At 35.4% G+C, this 20,884-nt stretch overlaps 1 protein-coding gene across 3 annotated transcripts in view; it reads right to left on the minus strand.

Annotated features, from left to right (window-relative positions):
• SLC25A12 (solute carrier family 25 member 12) overlaps positions 1–20,884 on the minus strand; it is a 51,925-nt gene that overhangs the window by 19,111 nt on the left and 11,930 nt on the right. For all 3 annotated transcript variants that reach the window (XM_054207926.1, XM_054207925.1, XM_054207927.1), the window contains 6 exons: positions 19,777–19,892; positions 10,613–10,752; positions 8,219–8,365; positions 6,999–7,137; positions 5,582–5,675; positions 4,823–4,907 (listed from right to left, as the gene is read on the minus strand). In XM_054207926.1, the coding sequence (XP_054063901.1) occupies positions 4,823–4,907; positions 5,582–5,675; positions 6,999–7,137; positions 8,219–8,365; positions 10,613–10,752; positions 19,777–19,892 (721 nt within the window). The remainder of the gene's footprint in view (positions 1–4,822; positions 4,908–5,581; positions 5,676–6,998; positions 7,138–8,218; positions 8,366–10,612; positions 10,753–19,776; positions 19,893–20,884) is intronic.

Genomic DNA, 20,884 nt, shown 5'->3' on the forward strand with positions numbered 1-20,884 from the left:
AATTGGTAGCTTCATGCTGTGGAGGGAAAAAAAAATTACTGTATAACTTCCATTGCACCTAATGAATGAAACACATTTTTCAAATACTCCATTCAGAAAATATTCTTCCTTACATATTCCTAGTATAACTGAAACAACTACGGTCAAGAAAAAGCAGACAGAAACTCAGATCAACTTTGCTACTTTTCATTCTGTTGCCTTTGAATTTGTAAGGCACGGAACCCACTTTTGGCTCATAAAATTCGGTATCTTGAAAGGAATTCAGTATCTCACAGACAGCATCTATCAGCATGAGGTATATTTTAAGATTATATATATATATTAATACATAGCATAAACATGACATCTCATGTCTTCAAAACAAGCAAAAAGTCAGTTATTTCCCAAAGTGTTCTCCGCAAGACTTTTTCAGGTAGTTGATAATTTACAGGTATGATGACCTCTCACTTCAATCACGTACGCTACTATAAATGTACTAGTGCTTTAAATAAATAAAAGCCTGCACAGAAAATATTTGCAGACACTAATATTATTAGACGGTTATTAGAAACAAGGTAACTGATAAACAAGATGTAATTGTCACAAACTTGCACTCTATAAAGTATGCAAGATGAGCCAAATTTTCTTCCAAACACAAATAAGTGGATTAGAGAAGAATTTATGTGATGCACTATAACTTGTCTGGGCTATATAAGTGGCCAAGATATTAACTGTTAAATTCCATATTAAAGCAGATACTAAAGCCTATCTCCCAAACACAAACCTGTTTTTCTTCAAAGCGCCCTGTACCATTAGCAGATGTGCTCCGCACAGCACAGCTGGAACGCGTACAGACCTCAGACTGCTACAGGAGGCTTTGCTCTGACGCACATTGCGAATTCCCCATGAAGATTATCACACCACATTTCACAGCTAACTCACCAAGGCTATTTCACTAAGTTACGTTCAGCTTATCGAAGCTCTGGAAAGTGGAATAGGCACAGAAAGACAGCATGTACCTCAGCATAAGCTACTCTTGTTTGGTCTGGTATTACACGGGATGGGCAAAAACCTGCCTTTATTGCATAATGTTACACTGTATGTACACAACGCAGGACAAAAGCCTATGCGATTGAGATGGGATCATTACCTGTAAAAAAACATGAATTATTTTTTACACAGTTTTTCCGCAGAAGAAAAAAGATACAGTTGCCACCATTTCCTTACACAAGACATTTTCCTCCCCCAACGATATAGATTTACAGAGTAATTCTGGCTAGCACCAAAATTACAATCTGCAGACGTGGACCAGCATAAAAAAAAAAAAAAAGCATAAGTCAAATGTATTGCCTCCACAAGCAAATGGAAGCATTAAATCTGAAGAATGGCTTCACTAGTCTCAAAACACTAAATTTTCCTGATCTAAAAAAGAACAAAATCCCACAATAAAAACAAAATAACCACAAAAAAATGTCTAAAACACAGAGATATTTCTTTTGATTCACGTAAATAAAAGACACATGCAATAATAATACCCAAAAAAGGCTTAGAGGCAGGACTGGTTCTTCATTCCACAAAAATTTTCTCCTAGTTTAACACACCTGCTTCCTTTTAGCTGTTTTAAGGTTATTCTTTCTCTTCTAAGCTTCACAGAGTTCTCATCAAAATCCAATCATTCCATTCAGACATTAATCTTAATGAATACATCACTGGATGTTAAAAATCAAGTTCTTTGTGAAGTAAATGGCACTTTTATATTATTAAATAAGTGTCCACAAAGTTTGCAGTTTACTTGTGTGTTCAGATGGCTATGTAAATGAATGTAATTAATGCTATGGCTTTCAAATCATGAATATTTATAAACAGAAAATTACTGTAGCTGTCATCCCCATAGGATATTCAGCTGCTAGGCTTTAAGAAAACCTCACACAATGAAAAAACTGACAATAAAGTAAACATGGTTGAAAGCAGGCTAATTTCCGCTTCCACCAAATCTACAAAGATAGAGTGAGTTTATGTAAAAATTTAGATTTTCCTTTAAGAGGGAATTTTAAAGTCACATAAAAGTGATTACAGACTTGTTTTCCTTTTCCAGGGACAGCTGGACCTCACTGGAATGATAGTCTCTCTTCCACAAAGGGATAACTCTCATTTTATCAACACAGTTAAATAAGGTAATGTAAGGTTCACTTAGGATAAGGCCTAGTAAAAGACTGTTCCTTATAAAACAAAGAAAATGAAATTATTTTGCTTTCTGCTGTCCTCTCTTAACACAGAATGTAGAATAGGATGAAAATATAATGTACTATGAGTGTGAAAAGAGTATATTTCTGTATCGATCCATCCCATCATCCTTGTCTTCAGGAATCCACAGGAAGACTGTTACCACTAAGTGGGTTTTCGACACTTAATTCATTGGCTCAGATATACCTAATTGCCTGAGGACAACAGAGTGGTAACATTAAGCACAGACCAGACACTGCGTTTCAGACCGATTTGTTTGAAAGAGAACTGAATGATCAAATCCACCTGTAATAACAGTAACCAAAATACACTCAAAGTCTCACGTATGGAAGACCTGCTATATTCCACACAGGACAATTTTTCAACTGTAGCAGTTGAACCAATTCAAGATTTTCCTGTCACTGATACATATCCTAGATTTTGTAGTGGATATAACTGCTGAAAGGAACCTCTTTGCAGTATGCGTAAAAAGTGAGCTAAGAAATAAAAAGCTTCACAAACACAAGCTTTCATTTTCAGAGAGAAACCTGGGACCCCTCAACCACTGGCAAATACAGGACAGTCACGTGGCAAACAAGGCACAGGCGATTTTAGCACGGCGCTGCCGCTTTATCTCAGACCACCCTGCAGCAGTACTGCCTGTCACTGGCATCACCAGGGTACAGAATCTGAATTTCACCTTACGGGAGACAGTTTAGCTTGGAATGCCTGACATCATAGGTATCGCTGCCAGCTGCATGTCCTCCTGCCCCGAGGGCCCAGATGGCCAGGCTCCTTGGGAATCAGTCGCTGAATCACTGCAATTCAGGAGCAGCATTTTAACACGACTCATGAGCAGCATCAGATTGCCCTAAGTGCTGAGCTGCAAGATGTGGCTGTTGAGCAGCTGATTCGTAAGAAGCTCAGCCGTCTGCCTACCAAGTGAGGTGTTGGGCAGCTGGGAGCAGAACCCAGCCCAAGCCAGGCTATGCCCATTGAGAATCGGAGCCCTTGGATGTCCTGATAGGCGACCCATGAACTTTTAACACAGACTGAAAGAGAGAGCATTGGAGTTGTTCAGACATTGTAAGAAAATGGGAACCTTCAGGACGAAAAACTATATTTATCTACTGAATACACAAAGATCCCCTAGTCAGAACTAAGGGATATGCTCATGTAAGATCCTAAGAATTAGATATCCTACTTCCCTTTGTCTATTAAAGAGGGAGAGGGGATGTGGAGACGTCCTTGGAGCAAAATGTGCTGGTTCAGATCAACGCTATTCTATTTTCTTGTAAAGCTTACTCAAGAACATACGGCTCTGTGTGGAATTACAATTTCTCATGAAGTTCTAACAGTAATAATAAAAGATTGTGCATTAGAAACTTTTAAGACCAGATCCTATTTTTGTTTTGTTTTGCATAATAAACACCAAAGTGCAACCGGCCTATGTATTTTATGATTATGCAACCATGTAATTCACCATGTTTGTAAGTCTGCTTTCTGAATCTGTGGTGTAGCTGTTTCAAGGATTTTCTCGAGTGTGTCATTATCTTTACATTATTAATAGTTAATTCCCCCTGAACTACTCTCATGAGAGCAGTCACCTACAAAAGGGCTTCCCTGGAATATATCTGTAATGTAACAGAATGGAGCTTCAGTATCAGAGTACTGCTCTAAGGTTCAACTATAGATGAAGGTCAAGATAACATTTAATCCACAGTTTAACTAGCATTAGACAGATCTGTCTGCAAAAGAAAACCTGTCAGAGGTTGAACCAAAAATATAGTGAAGATAAGCCCCCCAAAATCTAGATTTGTTTTTAACACAGACTTGCAAGCTATACGCTTGCAAGTGTGCAGTATGGTACCCAGTAACTGTGGTGGAAAGTCCTAAATCTTTGGTTCTTACAGTTGTAAAAAGAGCCATCGAAGTAAGAAACAATATCTATTCAAAATCCTACTGCACAGTCTGGGACTCTTATGCTGTACTATACATGCGTATGTTTAATCTGGAAACTATGATAAAAGTAAAGCTAGCAAACGTGAATGTAAAGGTCTGGTGAAATAGAGGCTTAAGATTCTACTGCGATATTTTACATCTTCTAATTCTACCCTTTTCATCAGTCCCAATAAATTTGAATCCCCCTTCTATTGTCTAGGTCAGATAGCCAACAAGTACAGTAAAATTCAATGATCATTTTAGCTAAAAAGTTAAGCCCATCATTTAATCTAATTTTTCAAAAAAGAACACATTAATAAGACTTGCATTTAATACTCATATTTTTTTACTATCTAAAAATAATTTTATAGTTACACGGTTAGATTACTTAGTGAAGTGAAAGGCCTTTTCAGGAGTGAACAAATGTATTCACAGCAAGGAATCCAAGTATCTCTACGTGCTCATATCTCAACAGGCCATCCTTCAATGTGACATCTACTATTTTGTTTAGACACATACTCAGTAGTCTGCCCCATTTCTGTCCTTATAGCAATATACACAGCACGTTTCCCTTGTTAGGAATCTGTTTAAAGTGCATTATTCTTATTTTTCATACGCAAATACCTGTAAACATTCAGTTAACTTCAACAATTTTGTTGTATAGATCACTGTTACCTACCTGCCTCTGGAGTTCTGCCAAGTTGTAAGGTAATGCACCTTCAGCCAGTGGTGCTATTCTCTCAATATCTGCCAAAGTTAAGCGCCTTTACACAAGGCAGAAAAAAGTAAATAACTGTTAGATAAAACATCAAACAGATACATTAGTGTATATATAGTATACCAGTATAGTGTATATATATAATATTCCTGGCCACACCCCACAGAACACATCCTGAGTTTAAAAAAAAACCACTTGTCATAATTGAATGCACATTTAAGTAGTCTGCTGCACTGCAATAAAGAATCCTTGGAGTTAGAAGGGCATTCTCTTCTTGTAGCTCACAAGGGGAGACAAAGGGAGCTTGGATTATTCAGAAGCAAGTTCTTAATTACTAGCAACAAGGGATATAATACACAAATTAAATTATTTCTAGGTATTCCTACCTAAGATTTCACATGCGTTAAAGATCCATGCAAAACATCATCAATACTTAATAATACCAGTGTGTTGTAGCCATTTGGGACTACTGTAATGTATTTTTCTATTTTATATGTATACCTATAATATGAAAATTAATAATTGTGCTTGATACACACCATTCATTTACAAAACCCATGCATACACCAGTCAGTTTACATTGAATAAAATTACTGTAATGAAATAAAATGGAACACACAACATTTTAAAATTAAGATGAAAATGAGTAGTTTTCACACAACAACAAAAAAACCCAGTAAACTAATGATTTTAAAATTATACAATTAATCATTATGTTACCCAGTGACACTGTATAAATCTGCAAGTTGGTAGAGAATATCTATTTCCAGGGGTGTAACTTGTCCAAATCGAATTGCAGAGTGGGTAAATTCCTCTGAATTTAAAAGGGAAAGAGAAATAAAACAATTGTGTTATTTGTCAAATTTCCTATTTAAATGCTCACAAGCAACTTTAATATCATAAAAATGAAATCTATCACCAAGAGGCAAAATCCATAATGCAAAGGGAAAAGATATCTGTAGGAGAACATCTATCACGAAACAGGCCTTTTCAACACAGAGCAAGTCTGACTCCACAACTTTGAGTTACGGTAAGAATTCACCAAAGTCAACAAACCCCCTCATATTGGCAAGCTTAATAAAAGCACAGCCGTAATTTGTGATTCTTGTTTCTGAAGTTCTGCAAAACAGAACACAACAGAATAACGGTCCATTATGCACAGTTTTCAGGGCAACTGACTCATCTATTGCCATCGTGTCCAGATTTCTTTCTCTGCTAGCTCTGAATGACCCCAAGCTCAGGTACTCATCTAGCCAAATTACATGACATGTTCATGACATAATTGGCAAGCTACAGCTACAGTACTCAATTCTGAACAGTGAAAACAAAGTAGCTTTTTTTCACGACACAAATCCAAGCAAGGTGCATTTCTGCATCTGCACCAAAAAACACTGCTAGGCAATTTGTTAGCACAATTTGGAGGTTATGCTCTTCTTTAGGGATGAAAGGTATGCCGAGCATACGAACGTAAGCCAAACAAAGAAAGAAAAAAAAAAAAAAAAAAAAAAAAAAAGAACTTGGCATGCTTTTTACCACACATAGGCTTGGCTGGTCCCGTCCATATACATAATAAAATCAGTGATAAAATCTGTCATAAAATGACTACAAAAGCAGTGCACTTACACCTGCGGCAAAACTGAAATATGACAACCTTTCATATGCACAGGGATTAGCTATGTCCTAACAGACAAAAACTACATATAAAACCACTCCGGGAAGTAATCACTAAGAAGTTATAAATTATTACCATTTTTCTAAAAAAGATTTAATCGTGGATAAAGTAACTAGAGCTAAAACATTATTGATGATGGATTTTCAAACTTAATCCATTCTATCACATTCCCTTGCATCCCTTTCAAGGAGTGGTAAAATCCTCAATAATACACTGATTTGCAGTTATCCATTCAAACTAACACAGCCAACACAGCTCCTGCTACAATCCCAATTCTTCTCCTTAATGAGCTACCTGAAAATCGTTACTAACCTGTGAGGATGAAAATCACTCTTTAAACACTTTCACAGCAGCCCTTACCTTGCATACTATTGTAGCTTCTAACTTGCCTTAACCCACATGCAACACCAGATTACAAACTGGACAGAACTAAAAGATTAATAAAATGTAGGAAATATACTTTACCTTTTGTGACTTCAACATCTTTTCTTGTACCTGCTATATTACTGTATATCTTCCTAACAAGATCCATGTTATTCAAAAGGGCATTGAATGCATTGAAAAAGGAGAAGCTGACCTGATGTGCAACAGTTCCACCAGCTACCTTTAAAAATTAAACGAATGCAGTTAGGTGCCTTAAGCCCTTTTACAACAGCTTATTACAAATTACAGAAACATCCATTTGGTCAAATAAGGAAAGAATTAAAGACATCTTTCTATTCCTGTAATTTTAAGATATTTTTAACAGAAACATGAGGGGAGAATTATTAGACAGGATACCACTTTTTGGTAAAAACTGAACATCAGGAAACGATCAGGAAATAATCATAGTATTATTCAAGTTATCTGATATACATACTAAATATGTCACTGAGTATTTTTCTAATAGTCTCTATTTCTAATAGAGAAATGCATGTAAATCCTACTTCAGATAAAGGCACTAATTGACTTCTTGTATCATGTACAGCAGCGACCATTTATTTCCAAGTCCAAAGTTAGCAGATACTATAAATTTTACAGAAGACAGTGTTCTAGGCAAGGAAAGATTTATAGGTAAAATAGTAAGATAAAGGTTATTACTTTATATTTTATCTAACTTTCATTCCTATATGCTTTTTATACCGTATACTTTTAGTTTATAACTTTTATGTCATTACTTTACCTACAGATCAGATATCTTTACCTACAGATCAGGTATCTGGCATACCTTGCCAGAATATCACAGTGTAACCACTCTACCTCTAGAATCTACATACTGATTTTCCAAATTCTGATATGAAAAATGAAAGAATGTAAGAGTATATAAAAGGACAAAACTGTAAATAGTCTTTACCTTTTAAGATCTGCAATATATTCAAATATAAAAATTACATGCTTTTGTCCTAAATGAATGTTCTTTCTGTGCCAGGTACAGTTTGCCCTGCTTCAGCGGAAAGTATAGCAGACTAACTCAAACTGCTTCCAACGGCACCTTAAGCATGTAAACCAGACTGCCAAACTTCCACTGCTGCAGCCAAGGAGTGCTGCCACGTCTCACCCTCCCCACTCTGTTAGGAAGGTGACAATCTCTGGCACCAAGGCAGTAAGAAACACGTAGGAGAAGACAAAGTGGGAGAGAAGCAGTAACATCTTAAAATATTACCACTATTAAACGCCGAATTCAAGGCACTTTTCTTTACACTTACTGAAACTAAATTTTCTTCCACAAATGGAGTTAGCATATGCGACCGAAGGGTAACCATGATGTCGTTGAAGTCCAGCCCAGTTATCATACCACTTTTATTTTTGTCCTTCAATGCAAAGGCTTGTCTTGCGTGTTCTGACTGCAGCTCCTGGAATGAATATCAGAAATAGCAGATCAGAAGCAAATTCTGTAACTCGCCGTTCACAAAACTTTTGCTAATTTCAGATTCTTACAGTATGCCTCAATACATCTGTGCACGTAGAACACAGCACAACTGTAGTTTAAAGACGAGCTCAACTAAAACAAGAAGTCTGCAGACTGATTTTATCCACAGATCCATTCCTTTGTCAAAGAAAAGCCTCAATTCGACTGTAATGAAATATGCACTTTCACTAAATGATTTGAGAAACAAACTTCACATACCTGTGTCCTGTCTGCTACCTTTTCCTTTATTAAATACTCAACTGCTAGAGAAACTTCGGATATTGATCTTAAAGACTCAAAGTGCGCTGATCTCTTACACATCCAAGATGAAATATGACTGGGCTATTATAATCAAACTCATTGAAAAGTACTTGAAAATAAACAGGAGGACAGTAGAAAATTATATAATATAGATTTAGATGGCCCCCAACAGCTACCTCCCATAATGTCAGAAACAGTGGCTCATTTCAGGCAATTTAAGACTCCTATACAATCTGTAAAAACCTTCATATAAAGCACACTGCAGTAACTAACCTCAAGATAATAATGATGGCTGTAAATTCTATGTCCAGAAAAAGTTGTTTCCTTGTATTCAAGCAAACAATAAAGCACATTCAACTATCATTCAGACCTCTGAAGCAGCTAAAATAATAACCATGTTCTGATAGACAATAAGAAGAGGGCAAACCATCTAGCTTGTATCACCTGTACAGTAATTTCTCAAGTCTTATAACCTCAAGATCAAGGTTTTCTAGATCATGGTGCAACAAGCCTGCTCTGATACAAATCCCAAAGCCCTTAAGATGCTGCTAGACCAAATAAGAAAAACAACGTGATGTAAAAGGAGGGACAACAATATCCAACTTGTATACATATTGAAATTACCGCAGTCCATACTACCCTTCCCTACTAAGGGGTTTTATTATATGAGAACAGCAAGAGGTTACCGTATCTCATATAACAGTATCTTGGAACAATAAAAATAGAACAGATATTTATCACTTTGGTCTGGGTTCCCAACATAAAGATTCTTCTCACTAGCAATCTGATTTTTTTTCTGCACTAGTGTCCCAAATTCGTGCCATATCACTTAAAATATGCAGTATCAAACACAGGACACAGTTTATTCCTTGAAAGTAACATCAAGTTATACTGCAGCCTTGGAAACCTGTGACAAACTCCAGTATCTCAATTTACAATAGAGATGCCAGATCCTATCTAGTTCGACATTTTTTCTAGAATCTGCTCGAGAGTTAATTTTAACCAGGACAATAATTACAGATTATACCAAAGCTCATCTATCACTCCCTACTTTTAAGACAGTATGTTCAAAACGATTTTGTACTAGAGTCCAGCTCTAGAAGTGCATAATCTATTTTCCTTTGGGAAACTATAAGTAATATCATGAGGTGCACTGCATGTTAATTTACGGAATTCAGTGCAATTACCTACAATTCTGCTAACTCCTGTCTCATGAATTGTAAGGTACATTTCTCCTACTTTCCTCTTCCTCTATCCTTTATAACTGATGCCTTCCTTTACTTCCTTCTAGTATCATATTCAATTCGTAATATGTTTTTAATTTTTTGCCTTAGCAAAGTCCAGTTCTAGGACCCAGATCCTTTAAAGCCTGATCCCTAGAGGGTGCTTCAGCAATGTCTCAGAAAAGCAGATTTGCCTCATGCAAAGCTGGCTGCATTTAAGACCAAACTACCAATATATGTGTGGTTGCATGCATGCCATTGACAGAAAAAAAAAAAGTGTAAGCATCAGGATAATGCTTATAAAACTAAAAGAGATGTTGAAGAAGCTAAAACAGCTATATGGGAGGTTATATGGTTAATAACAACTGGTTATATTAAAGATGCAATCTTTCCCTGCTAGAGGTTAGTTTTGCTATTAAATTCCTATGACAGAAAAAGCAGACCCTCAATCCAGCTGAACAACAATCAGTAAAATGGTTAATTTCATAAACAGTATATCTAGTCCCATTCTTTTATAGGACGGCATTCAAGTTAAACCACGAGTACACACTGCTTGCAGAACGGCTATGGAGAAATAAGAGTTCATCATAACCGCCAGGATTAGTATCAGATAATGATTATCACTACCATAATAAGCTCAAAATTTATAACGGTATTAGTGTAAAAATGAATTTCTGTTCTACTTTGGAAGAAGGTTAATAACTGACCTCAAGAAACTGAGTGAACTCTGAATAGTTAAGATGCTTCTTCCTGTTATGTCCAAAATGCAGTCGAATGAACTCACAGTCCCAGTTGAAGGGGATATGATGATGAATAATAGTTTGTTCAAATATTTCTTTGACATTTGCTTTGGGAGAGGGAAAAACAACAAGTGAGCTTTGGGGTACAGTAATCTACAAACATTCCAGGAAGGATACAAACGATGTTTTAAGCAGCTGTTTTAAGGAGTGTTTTAGTTTGTTAAGAATAATTGCTAACCGAACCTTTACAGACCTGTACGAGAACACATTTTCGACACAACGTGATACTTTTTGTATTACTGCATAAAACCTTGGCATGAATGTTTTATTTAGTTTTAATTAAGAAGCAATTTCCCTCATACATGACAAAAAAGAGCTATTTTGCATTCTGATATAAAAATCAATAGCGGTTCTCCATCTCTGCTAGGAGTCAAATTAAGACCTTTATCAAGAGCACGAATACCTGCATTACAATCTCATGCAATATTTGTCATACTAAGTATAGTTTGATTGAAACTTGATTATTACAATCACACTGTCTGAATATGTCTATTGAAGATAGGTATAAGAAATGCCATCTAAAACATATCATTAACTCAGCAGAAAGCACCTTATTAAAAGCTTTTGATAAGGCCTTAGCACAAAAATCAAATCCTATAAAACATAATTGGTAGTCTCAGTTATTAAAAGGTTTTAAGATAAGTGAAGATAGAGATGTCCTCTTTTAAATGAAGTTAAAAAAAACCTGTCATTTCAGAATATGGAATTCGCCATATGTATACTGTACAACTGAAATCTCAATGCCAAATGTATTATCTGAATTCAGTCAAAAACCTAACCTGAAAAAAAAAGGCATGCTTTATTCATATACAGCATTGCTGTGAATGCAATGCTGTATATTGTTTTGTACAATAAGCTGCTTTTTGTGCAGATTATCCAACCACATCAACAGTATAACTGGACATCTATCCATACCACGTGAACACTTTTCAAAAATCTACCTCAAAGTACCCAACTTGATGTTTTTACCAACTAACCTAGAACCCCCTAGCAACAAAGATAAAATGTGGCATATAGCTTAAATTTAAAACAAAGTAGAAAATATTTTAGCTGAAAACACACCTCCTCTTTTCTATGTTAAACAGTTCTGCTAAAAGACAAAATGCAATGAGAACTTTAATATAATTTGCTAATTCCATCAAGAGCTATTTATTTGCAGTAAATGTGTTTGTTATTCTATGCTAAAGGACTACTTGTTCATTCATACTTTCAATGCTATAGCTATTCTACTAATGCTAGATCAAATCTAGGCAAATCACTGCATGGTTTTCTCTCTTCAGTGAGGAAAAGCAGGGGACTGCCTCACAACAGGGACATACAAAGCAGCATTCCCTGGCTAGATCATCTGCTTCACAATTACTTTGGGATTACATATTCAAAGGGCAGATTATGGCTAGTAAGCCATTTAACTTGACGGTCAAAAAAAGACTACAGTGAAAAAACTGCAATTTAAACCAAGGTTTAAGGATAAAGGAGTTGTTCAGGTAAACAAGAAACTTAAAAAAACTCGTATCTACTCATATCTATTCACTGGTATCAATATGCAAGGTGAAGGTTAAAAAAATGAGAAATAAAGCACCCAAGACATAGTGCTAAACTTTTTTATTTTTCCATACTTCCTTTGAAAGTTTTATCTGTAGCAGATTCATTCATCATTGCTAGAGAGCAAGGAACCAGGAGACGTAAATATAAACTCCCCTCCTACCACCGATTCTCTGCAGCTTCTGACCAGGCTGCCTTGAGTCTTCTTGTACCACACACACAAACAGATCAGTGCAGCTCACGATGGAGCTCACAAAACGGCACCGAACTGTGGACGGAACAGACGACAGGCCGGCTTAATTGGATCTGTCGGCTTGGCTCTAACGCACAAAACGGTGCCGACTACTGACTACTTGCACATCTGTAAAACTGACTTCTAACGCACACCGAGTTCTCCTAATGAAAACTTAGGCAGAAACGTGCTGAAGCAGACAGAAAATTTAAATTGTATTTTCAATTGTTTCCGATGATTGCTTCTTTTAACCTTAGAGAAAAGTTAAAAAAAAAGTCTCTTTTTTCTTATAAGAAAATATTCATATTCATATAGACAGACCTTCCAATTCTTTTTAATGAGACTTAAGCCCCTGGTCTTCTCATAATTCTCATTCAAGCGTTTAATTGTATACTACTAAAACAACCAAGACACGGTTTCATACGCTACTAATTTTTCCTTCTCAAAAACATTTACAACTACTTGTCAACACATCACAAGTCAAGATTCTTCAGCACATAAAAATAATACCGGTAAATGAATTAATAAATTTCTATTCGATAGTTGAGCGTATTGGTACTCGAAGAATCCCAGTAGCGGCTAACTAGCTTTAAAAAATGCAATCCAGATTAGCCTATTGCTTCTCTGAAAACTGAGGTGCCTTACCCGTTTTTATTCCACAGGCAACCACTCACAACCAGTAACGTATACTGCATGGATTACAGGAGTCTGGGTTTTAGAACGGGCTGTTGTATCTAATGTTTAATTAATTCCATGTTGGCCTTGTTTATGAAACATTTGGGGTACAGGAACAAAACCGTGTACTTGATGTGAATAACTGACACAGTTAGCACCATTTAAACTCTATATACAATTTTCCAAAGCCATCTGGGATTCTCAAACATCTCTAGGTAAGCACTAAAATTTACTACTTCTACCCAAGAGTAGCAATGCTTTATTCACAACATATCAAGAATACCTTTTAAATCCAATTTTGCTGACTATTCTCTTATATTAAAGGAAACAGCCATCACAACTAACAATTCATGTGATGAGAAGCAGCAAACGGACAATCACATTTCAGAAATTAGACATAATGTGATCATCACCTACACTTTCAACACTTTGAATTATGACCACGTCTTTTTTTAATTTATTTTTTTCACAGCAGAAGCAAAGCACTGACAACAAAGAAAACAGGAAACAGGTAACGTTAAGGTACAGATGCTGGGGTTTGGTGGGGTTTTTTTGTTTTTTTTTTTGTTATCTCTCAGCCAAAACCCAGTAATGCTTCTAAATTAAGATAAACTACAAGTACTTCAAATTTCCAACAGAGCTATTCTGCAGGGGGCAAACAGCAAATTATTTTTAAATCCTTTCATTTTAGTATGACATTGTACAGAATGCATTCATTGTCCCTGTCCATACATGTTGCTCATTTACTAATGTCTTCTCCTACACTTTGCTCACCTTTCAGCCGTGGAATTCTTTCCTACTGAGCTGATAACTTTCTTTCCAGGCTTATAGCAATGCATTTTCTTCTCAGATAGGCATACAAGTCAGCAGCCTGATGACATACTCAACTTACCATCAGCCCCAGGAACAATAAACCTACTACTCTAGTGCACTAGTATATTACCTCCAAGGCGACACGTATTCTCTCAAGATTGCTTCAGAATTTCCCCACCCAATCATTTTAAACAAATTACAGATGCCTGGAGCAGCTATCTGCAGGCAGCATACACGACTGGCTCAACCACCATCCAACACTGTTACCTACCGGGCTCAGAAAAATGATGTGAGAAAAACAAAGTTTTTAGGCAATACTGAATTTCACCGGAGGAGGAAGAATACTTTTTTAAGTTATGAACACTAGTATATCTTGTTGATGGGGATGAGCTCAGTACCCCAAGTAAGCCTTGAGGTAGTACCTATCATTTTGACTTGTCAGGTCCCCAAGAAACAGAGTGGAAACATCACACAATTCCAGTGCCATCACCCTGCTAACAGAGCTTGCCATTGCCTCTCACCAGTGAGGGAACACCAATCACGCTTGGTAGAGACACAAAAATAGAAATTTGATAGTTTTAAGTACTAGCATAAGTATGCTAAAGGTTTGTTGTTTAATAGGTGGGGTTTTTTGAATCTGTCTACTCAGTCATCTACAGTCCCATTTGTACATATTTGAGCCTTAATGTATGTAATGCATTTTAACATATTCTATGTTGCTATTTTTCACTATTTCTGCTAACAGCAAATTTTACATATTTTCACTTTCAAGCATAAAATTAAAAAATCACAGTTAAAGGCAAAAAGACTTTTTTTTGTAGCACCTAATGCAACAGAAGTGTATTAAGAGTGATCCAAATGTAAACAATGCAATAATTACTTTGACACGAGAGCTAAATGACAAGTGGCAGGAAAAGTGAGAAAGCTGAACTAGAAATAGTTACATTGTATTTCTACTCTTACTTTAAAAGGATTAGTGATTCTGTTTAAGATTAATATTAGTGACAGCCATAACAACGAATTGTCAATATATTTAATTTTAATGTGGAGTTCTCCTTTTCTGTTCCCTCTTGCTGAGCAATGGTTTTGACTATATTGTTATTATAAAAAATAAGGAAAGGCTTCTGTCCTGCGTGGCTCACAAGTGTTTAAAACTGTGGTTTAAACCTGAAAGAATCACACAACAGGAAAGAAACAAGCAAAAAATCTAAAAAATATGAGAACAAAAGGAAGTCATAATATACAGTGATGTTTCCTACATTATCTGCACGTGTTAAGAAAAAGACATCTTGAAAACAGGCAACTAATGTATGGCAATCAGGAAGCCAAGAAAAATAGCAGTTCTAGTTTACAGCACACTTGATAAAAACATGGTGTTTTTCGTATATCCTCAGATCTGTAGCCATGTGATTATGAGATTTCTTCTGTTTACATTTTAAAAGGTTTCCTGCCTTTACTGTTGCAAATAATATTTTATAAAGCAAAATTCTTAAGGTTAAATCCAAATCCTAGCACTTTCAATCCAACTGCTCTGTTGGAAATGGGGGAGGAGTGAGTACTAGCAGTGATCTGTGTTTCCTGAAAAGCAATGCTCAAAAGCAAAGAACTATAACAACAAACATTCAGCTCCTTTCTCTTGTTCTTCCCACTCATCTTCTTCCAGTGTTCTCAAACTCTATGTCCCCATTAACGGAAATCCGAACTTTCTCTCCCAGATTAAAGTTTGTTTAGAAAATAGATGGACAAGATTTCAGTATCACTGTATACCCAACTTCTGAAATTATTACATTGATGTTTATTATTTCAGTTCACCGATATCATGGTAATTTTCACATAGTTGCATTACTAGGTACCCAATTCCCTTACTCCCCCCAGTGCCTTTAAAGAAGAAGCCACTATACTCTGCAAAATATTTTTCATTACATTTTGAGCTGCAGGATGTTTTGAAAAGCCTTATGTTCAGTTCCATAAATATTTTCCAATTATCACCAAAATAATGTAAAAATTCTGAATATAGAAGAATCACAAACATGAAGGCAGTAAAATTGTTTCAAAATCTCATTATTTTATCTTTCTATCCATACCAGCATGGGTATTTAACTAAAAAAGCATCTCTGAAACTCTCCAGTTTATCAGAGAATGGCTTTCTTTGTGGTGATCCTAAAAGGAAGAACAGCTGGAAAAAGCCTGGAAATTGTACATCCCAATTAAAAGTGATACAGTCCAGATCATTGTATAGTTTGCCGAAGCGATAAATTACAAAGAATCCTTTTACTTCCAGTTAGACGGCCTATTTTTGAGAGAAGTTTCAGTGATAGTCACCCACTTCACCTTTTAATCACAGTAAGGATTGTCTGCTTCAAGATCGAAGCAAACCAGATAGCTTGAGCAGATTTAATATTTAGGTTTGCTTTAACCTGAATTCAGGTCAAAAAAACTTGCATAGAATAGCAATAAAAAGAAGTTTCCTTAGTACAATAGCATTAATTTTATGAAGTGTTATTAAGTATTTCCCTCATGTTAAGTAGCTTGGTCAGTTACATCCCATGATCAAAAAAGCAAAGTGGTTGTCAGACTTCTCTGGCTACAGACAGCAACCCATAACAAGAAAGACAATGCATGAAAAAAAAAAAAAAAAAATCACTTTTCTTTATCAGCTTTAGCCGTTACCTTTTAAATATTCTATAGTTAAAGCAATATTGTAAGGGCTCATCAGCAACACATTTCCCATAAAATATTCACCTAGGAATCATTTATGAAGACGTACAAGCATTTGATCAGGAAAAGAAATGCACTTTTTTCCTATTTCTCCATGATTAAAAAGTCATTTAAACTACACTGTCACTTTTATCAATGGGTTATTAAAATAGTAATTTTATTTCTTTTTGTTCACCAAGCTGACAGTGAGTCCAGTGCAGCTGAAACACGGAAAGAGCACTGAGCATGCTGTACAGTTTGATCATATAAACTAAGTCAAATTTCATGTTCTTGCAATGGACCTTCTATGCAAATATTGCAGCATACTATCTGCATGTTTATGAAAGTCATTCATACAGGATTTCTAGATGTCCAAAACTCCTGTAAAAATGTGCCAACGCAATAAGAAAGTAAATGACATTAAAGTGACAGGCGACTTCCTCTTTCAACAATCCCATGATATGGGATGTTGAAACGTTAAAAGCATATGATATTGCACAGACGAAGACACTGATTAGTATAGCACAGTCAAAAAGAATTTCTACCAAATAGTTTCTAAAGAATCATAAACTTTTTGTCCTCTTCCATTTCTCAACTCGTAAGACAGAGGTTCTTCTGTAATACAATTTAATTAATAATTTCCTCATTGAAGAGTTGGAAGCTAAACTTCTGTAGAGACAAGTGGCAGACTGAGGCTAAAGAGGACTCCAAGAAGATAAAGTGCTCAGGTATGGTCCGAGTCCATGTCAGTATATAAATACTAAAAAGGAGATGTGAACCTGACTGGAGCAACTTACTTTCAAATAGAGCCAGCTCCAAAAAATCAACAAGTATACTTAACTTTCTCCAGATAACTGAAAATTTGATTAGATCAGGATATTTTTTGAAAATGCCATACAGTCATACCCAAATGATTGAGAGACATTATCTCATGTCCAGTAAGGCCAGTGCTGGATTGACATTACTGGCCTAACAGATCCAAGTTGATTCTGTGTTCCACTTTCCAGCAACTCCAGCCCTTGTTCCAGATGCACAGTGCAGAAAAATCACAGTAATTCCATATCATTTCTGGGAACACTTACTGGCTTGAGTTAGCTTTGGAATCGATGCAATCACATCCACATAGCACTGCGTCTGAGCTAGAATATCTTGACTCACGTTTGCTCTCATAACCAACATGGTTTATCTGCACACTGGATACACTACACACGCATAAAAGAGACCTAACTTGTCTGATAGCAATTTTCACACCAATTGGCTAAACTAACTTCATTTCAGTATATTTCTAATCATTTCTAATAATTTGTAACAACTTTTAAGACCTAATTTTATATATTCTCCTGTTTTTACATGAAACTAAACTCTCTACCTTTCTGCTTATGCGGTTTGAATATGAAAGAGTGCAAGATTCATTTAGAAAACAGCCTCTGTAGGCCACAAGACTGACTTGGAAATTGACTGCAGTTACTAAATTCTGAATATGCCATATATAATCATTCACATTTCTTCCACATGCATTAATTTGTATGATACACCTATGAAGTAAGAGTAAGTAGCCCATGTTACAAGCAACAACAACAGAAGAAAAAAAAGCAACAGTAAACGTGGGAACTGTAGCACAAAAACATGTACCACTGATACGTTACAACATACCGTTAAATATATTAATAATTGCAATATAACTGATTTTGTAAAAACAAGAATCCAATAGTAAGTTTTGAATTCCCTAAAGAGTTTCCTATTCAAAATTTATCAGCCTTATTAAAAAACAAAAATCGGCAAAAAAGATACCAAAAATATTCGCACAGTTTTCTGTTTTACAGTTTTTCCTGTTTGTGTTTTCTTTTAGCCTTTAATATAATGATGTGGTCATAAAAATAACAGTCCTCAGTCTGATTGAGGAATCTGTATACAATCTGAAATGACTTTTTGTTCATTTACGAAACCAGCTATTTCAAGTGTGTTCATGAGAGCTACAAAGTGCATATCTCCATTCTGTGAGATTATTAAGTATACCATCATTAACATGGTCACACTGATTATAGTAGTTTGTCTACTTCCTAATGACTGCATTTACTGATTTCACCTTTACTTAAGTTCTAAAGATTTTCTTTTCAAGATGTTGTGTATGCAAATTGCTTAGTATTTGACCCTTCAGTTAACGATGTAATTTAACGGACATCATAAGTCAAGCAATTTGTTTCCATAAAAAGACCCTTGCATTTTTTTTTTCTTCTTCAACAAGTTGCAACAGTTTTCATAAGAATGAAATAGTACAAACAGCGAGTGGTTACAAATCCAAGCACGGTTTGTATTTTCTTTATTAGCTTTATTCTTTTAGATAGAAATAACATTTAATTCTCATTTCATTTCATTAAAATTCTTAGCATTGTTTTATCCAGTTTTCATAAACATATGAAGTTTTTAAAAATAAAACCTAACCCTCCTTAAACTGCAATGTTAATAACAGTTATTTAGCAACACCATAAAGCAGCATAGTTAGGCTGACGAATTTTGTCCAATTACTAATTAAAGTGATGGGGGCACGGGGGGTGGGGGAGAAAGTAAAACTTAAAGGCCATATTTTCTTCCTGATTTTTCAAACATATGATCTAGTTGGAAGCTACACTCATAACATTAAAGTAAGATTTGCTCCTCAAGAAAAGGAACACTAAACTAGGAATTCAAAAGATCAAAAGATTAGACCGCCTTCATTTCTATATTGATCTCTGACTGTATCTAATGACAATTCTTCAAAGATACATGGAGATCCAGAACATATTTCAAAAATCCCTCATCATTGAAGGAGTTCAAATTCCATAACAAAAAAAAATTACTTAGGATGACACTGAACAAAACAAGATTGTATTAACTACTTCAGGAACATGAAAAATCTTGATTCAAAATGATAGAGCAAAATAGATCTTGTTTCTGTGTATTTCTGAAGTTTGCATCACTTGAAAGAAAAAAAATGTTTTACCCATGAAAACTCTTAGGAAATCAGTACAATATTGCATAATATGCATTCTATGCACCAATGGTGATAAACCATTATTACGATTTATACTATTATAATCACTTTCTTAAACTGTTTTTCTTTAGATAGTCTTACCAAATGTTACTTCGCCATTGCCACTCTTGTCAAACAACTGAAAAGCAACAATGAATATTGCATCTGGAGTACACAAAACAGATTCAAATGCCACAAATTCTTGAAAGGAAATCAGCCTACGAAGAAAAATACAGAAGTTATAAAGATTTCAAAAAAATATTCACAACACCAATGATATTTTGTGTTTGATGCTCTAGAAAAATGTATGACCCAATTATTAAAATAAAATTCTAATATAAAAAAGTTAAGACTCTACACTAGAAACTGAAAAAGTATGTTACATTTAAGTAGTTACTTAACCTTTACGCAACTCAGTCTCTTCCTCTATAAAATGTCTGTATTCTTCATACCCATCAACAACAAAATATAATGAATTTTCAGCGAATACCTACAGTTTATTACCTTGTAATTATAAATGTAAGCAGACAGCACTTAAAAATTAAGACATAAAAAACCCACAGAAATTCTACAACCATGAAATTTACAGGGCTGTCATTATATTACTAATTTATGTATGTATTTCTACTGAGAAAGAAAAGATAGTTTAATGCAAGCATAGGAATATACTATACAATATAAGCATTTCTTAAAACAACATATAACATTCATAAAAAACAAGCAGGTTCACAGAAAGTCATCCTTTACTATGTATATAGAAAAAAATATTATACTTCAAATATAACACGAACTGCAAAGTCATGTACTTGAGGACAAGAAAGAAAGAGAAACTATAAGAACATTTGGACATAAGGACAGTTAGACATGATGGAGGCAGGGAAGGACCTGAGCGTAACAGCAGATCACAAGATTCTGTGTACACAAGACAGTCACCATACGGAAAAATGCAACTCAGGATGCATTTGGAAAGCTGTTTCAGTGTGAGATAAGGAAGCAGTGGTATCCCCAGATAGGGTTCCCACAACAAACCTGGAATGCTGCATAGAAATCCAATTCCGTGTGTTCAACACATATAAACTCAGACTGAAATGTATGCACAGGTAACTTATTAGGATAATCATAAATAACTTTTTTAGTGGAACTCATCTTATTCTGACTAACAGAAAAAACACTTAGATGGGATCTTAATGCTGTATGTAAGAACAGCTGC

The sequence above is a fragment of the Rissa tridactyla genome, chromosome 7 (genome assembly GCF_028500815.1).
Source record: "Rissa tridactyla isolate bRisTri1 chromosome 7, bRisTri1.patW.cur.20221130, whole genome shotgun sequence".
NCBI classification, from domain to species: domain Eukaryota; kingdom Metazoa; phylum Chordata; class Aves; order Charadriiformes; family Laridae; genus Rissa; species Rissa tridactyla.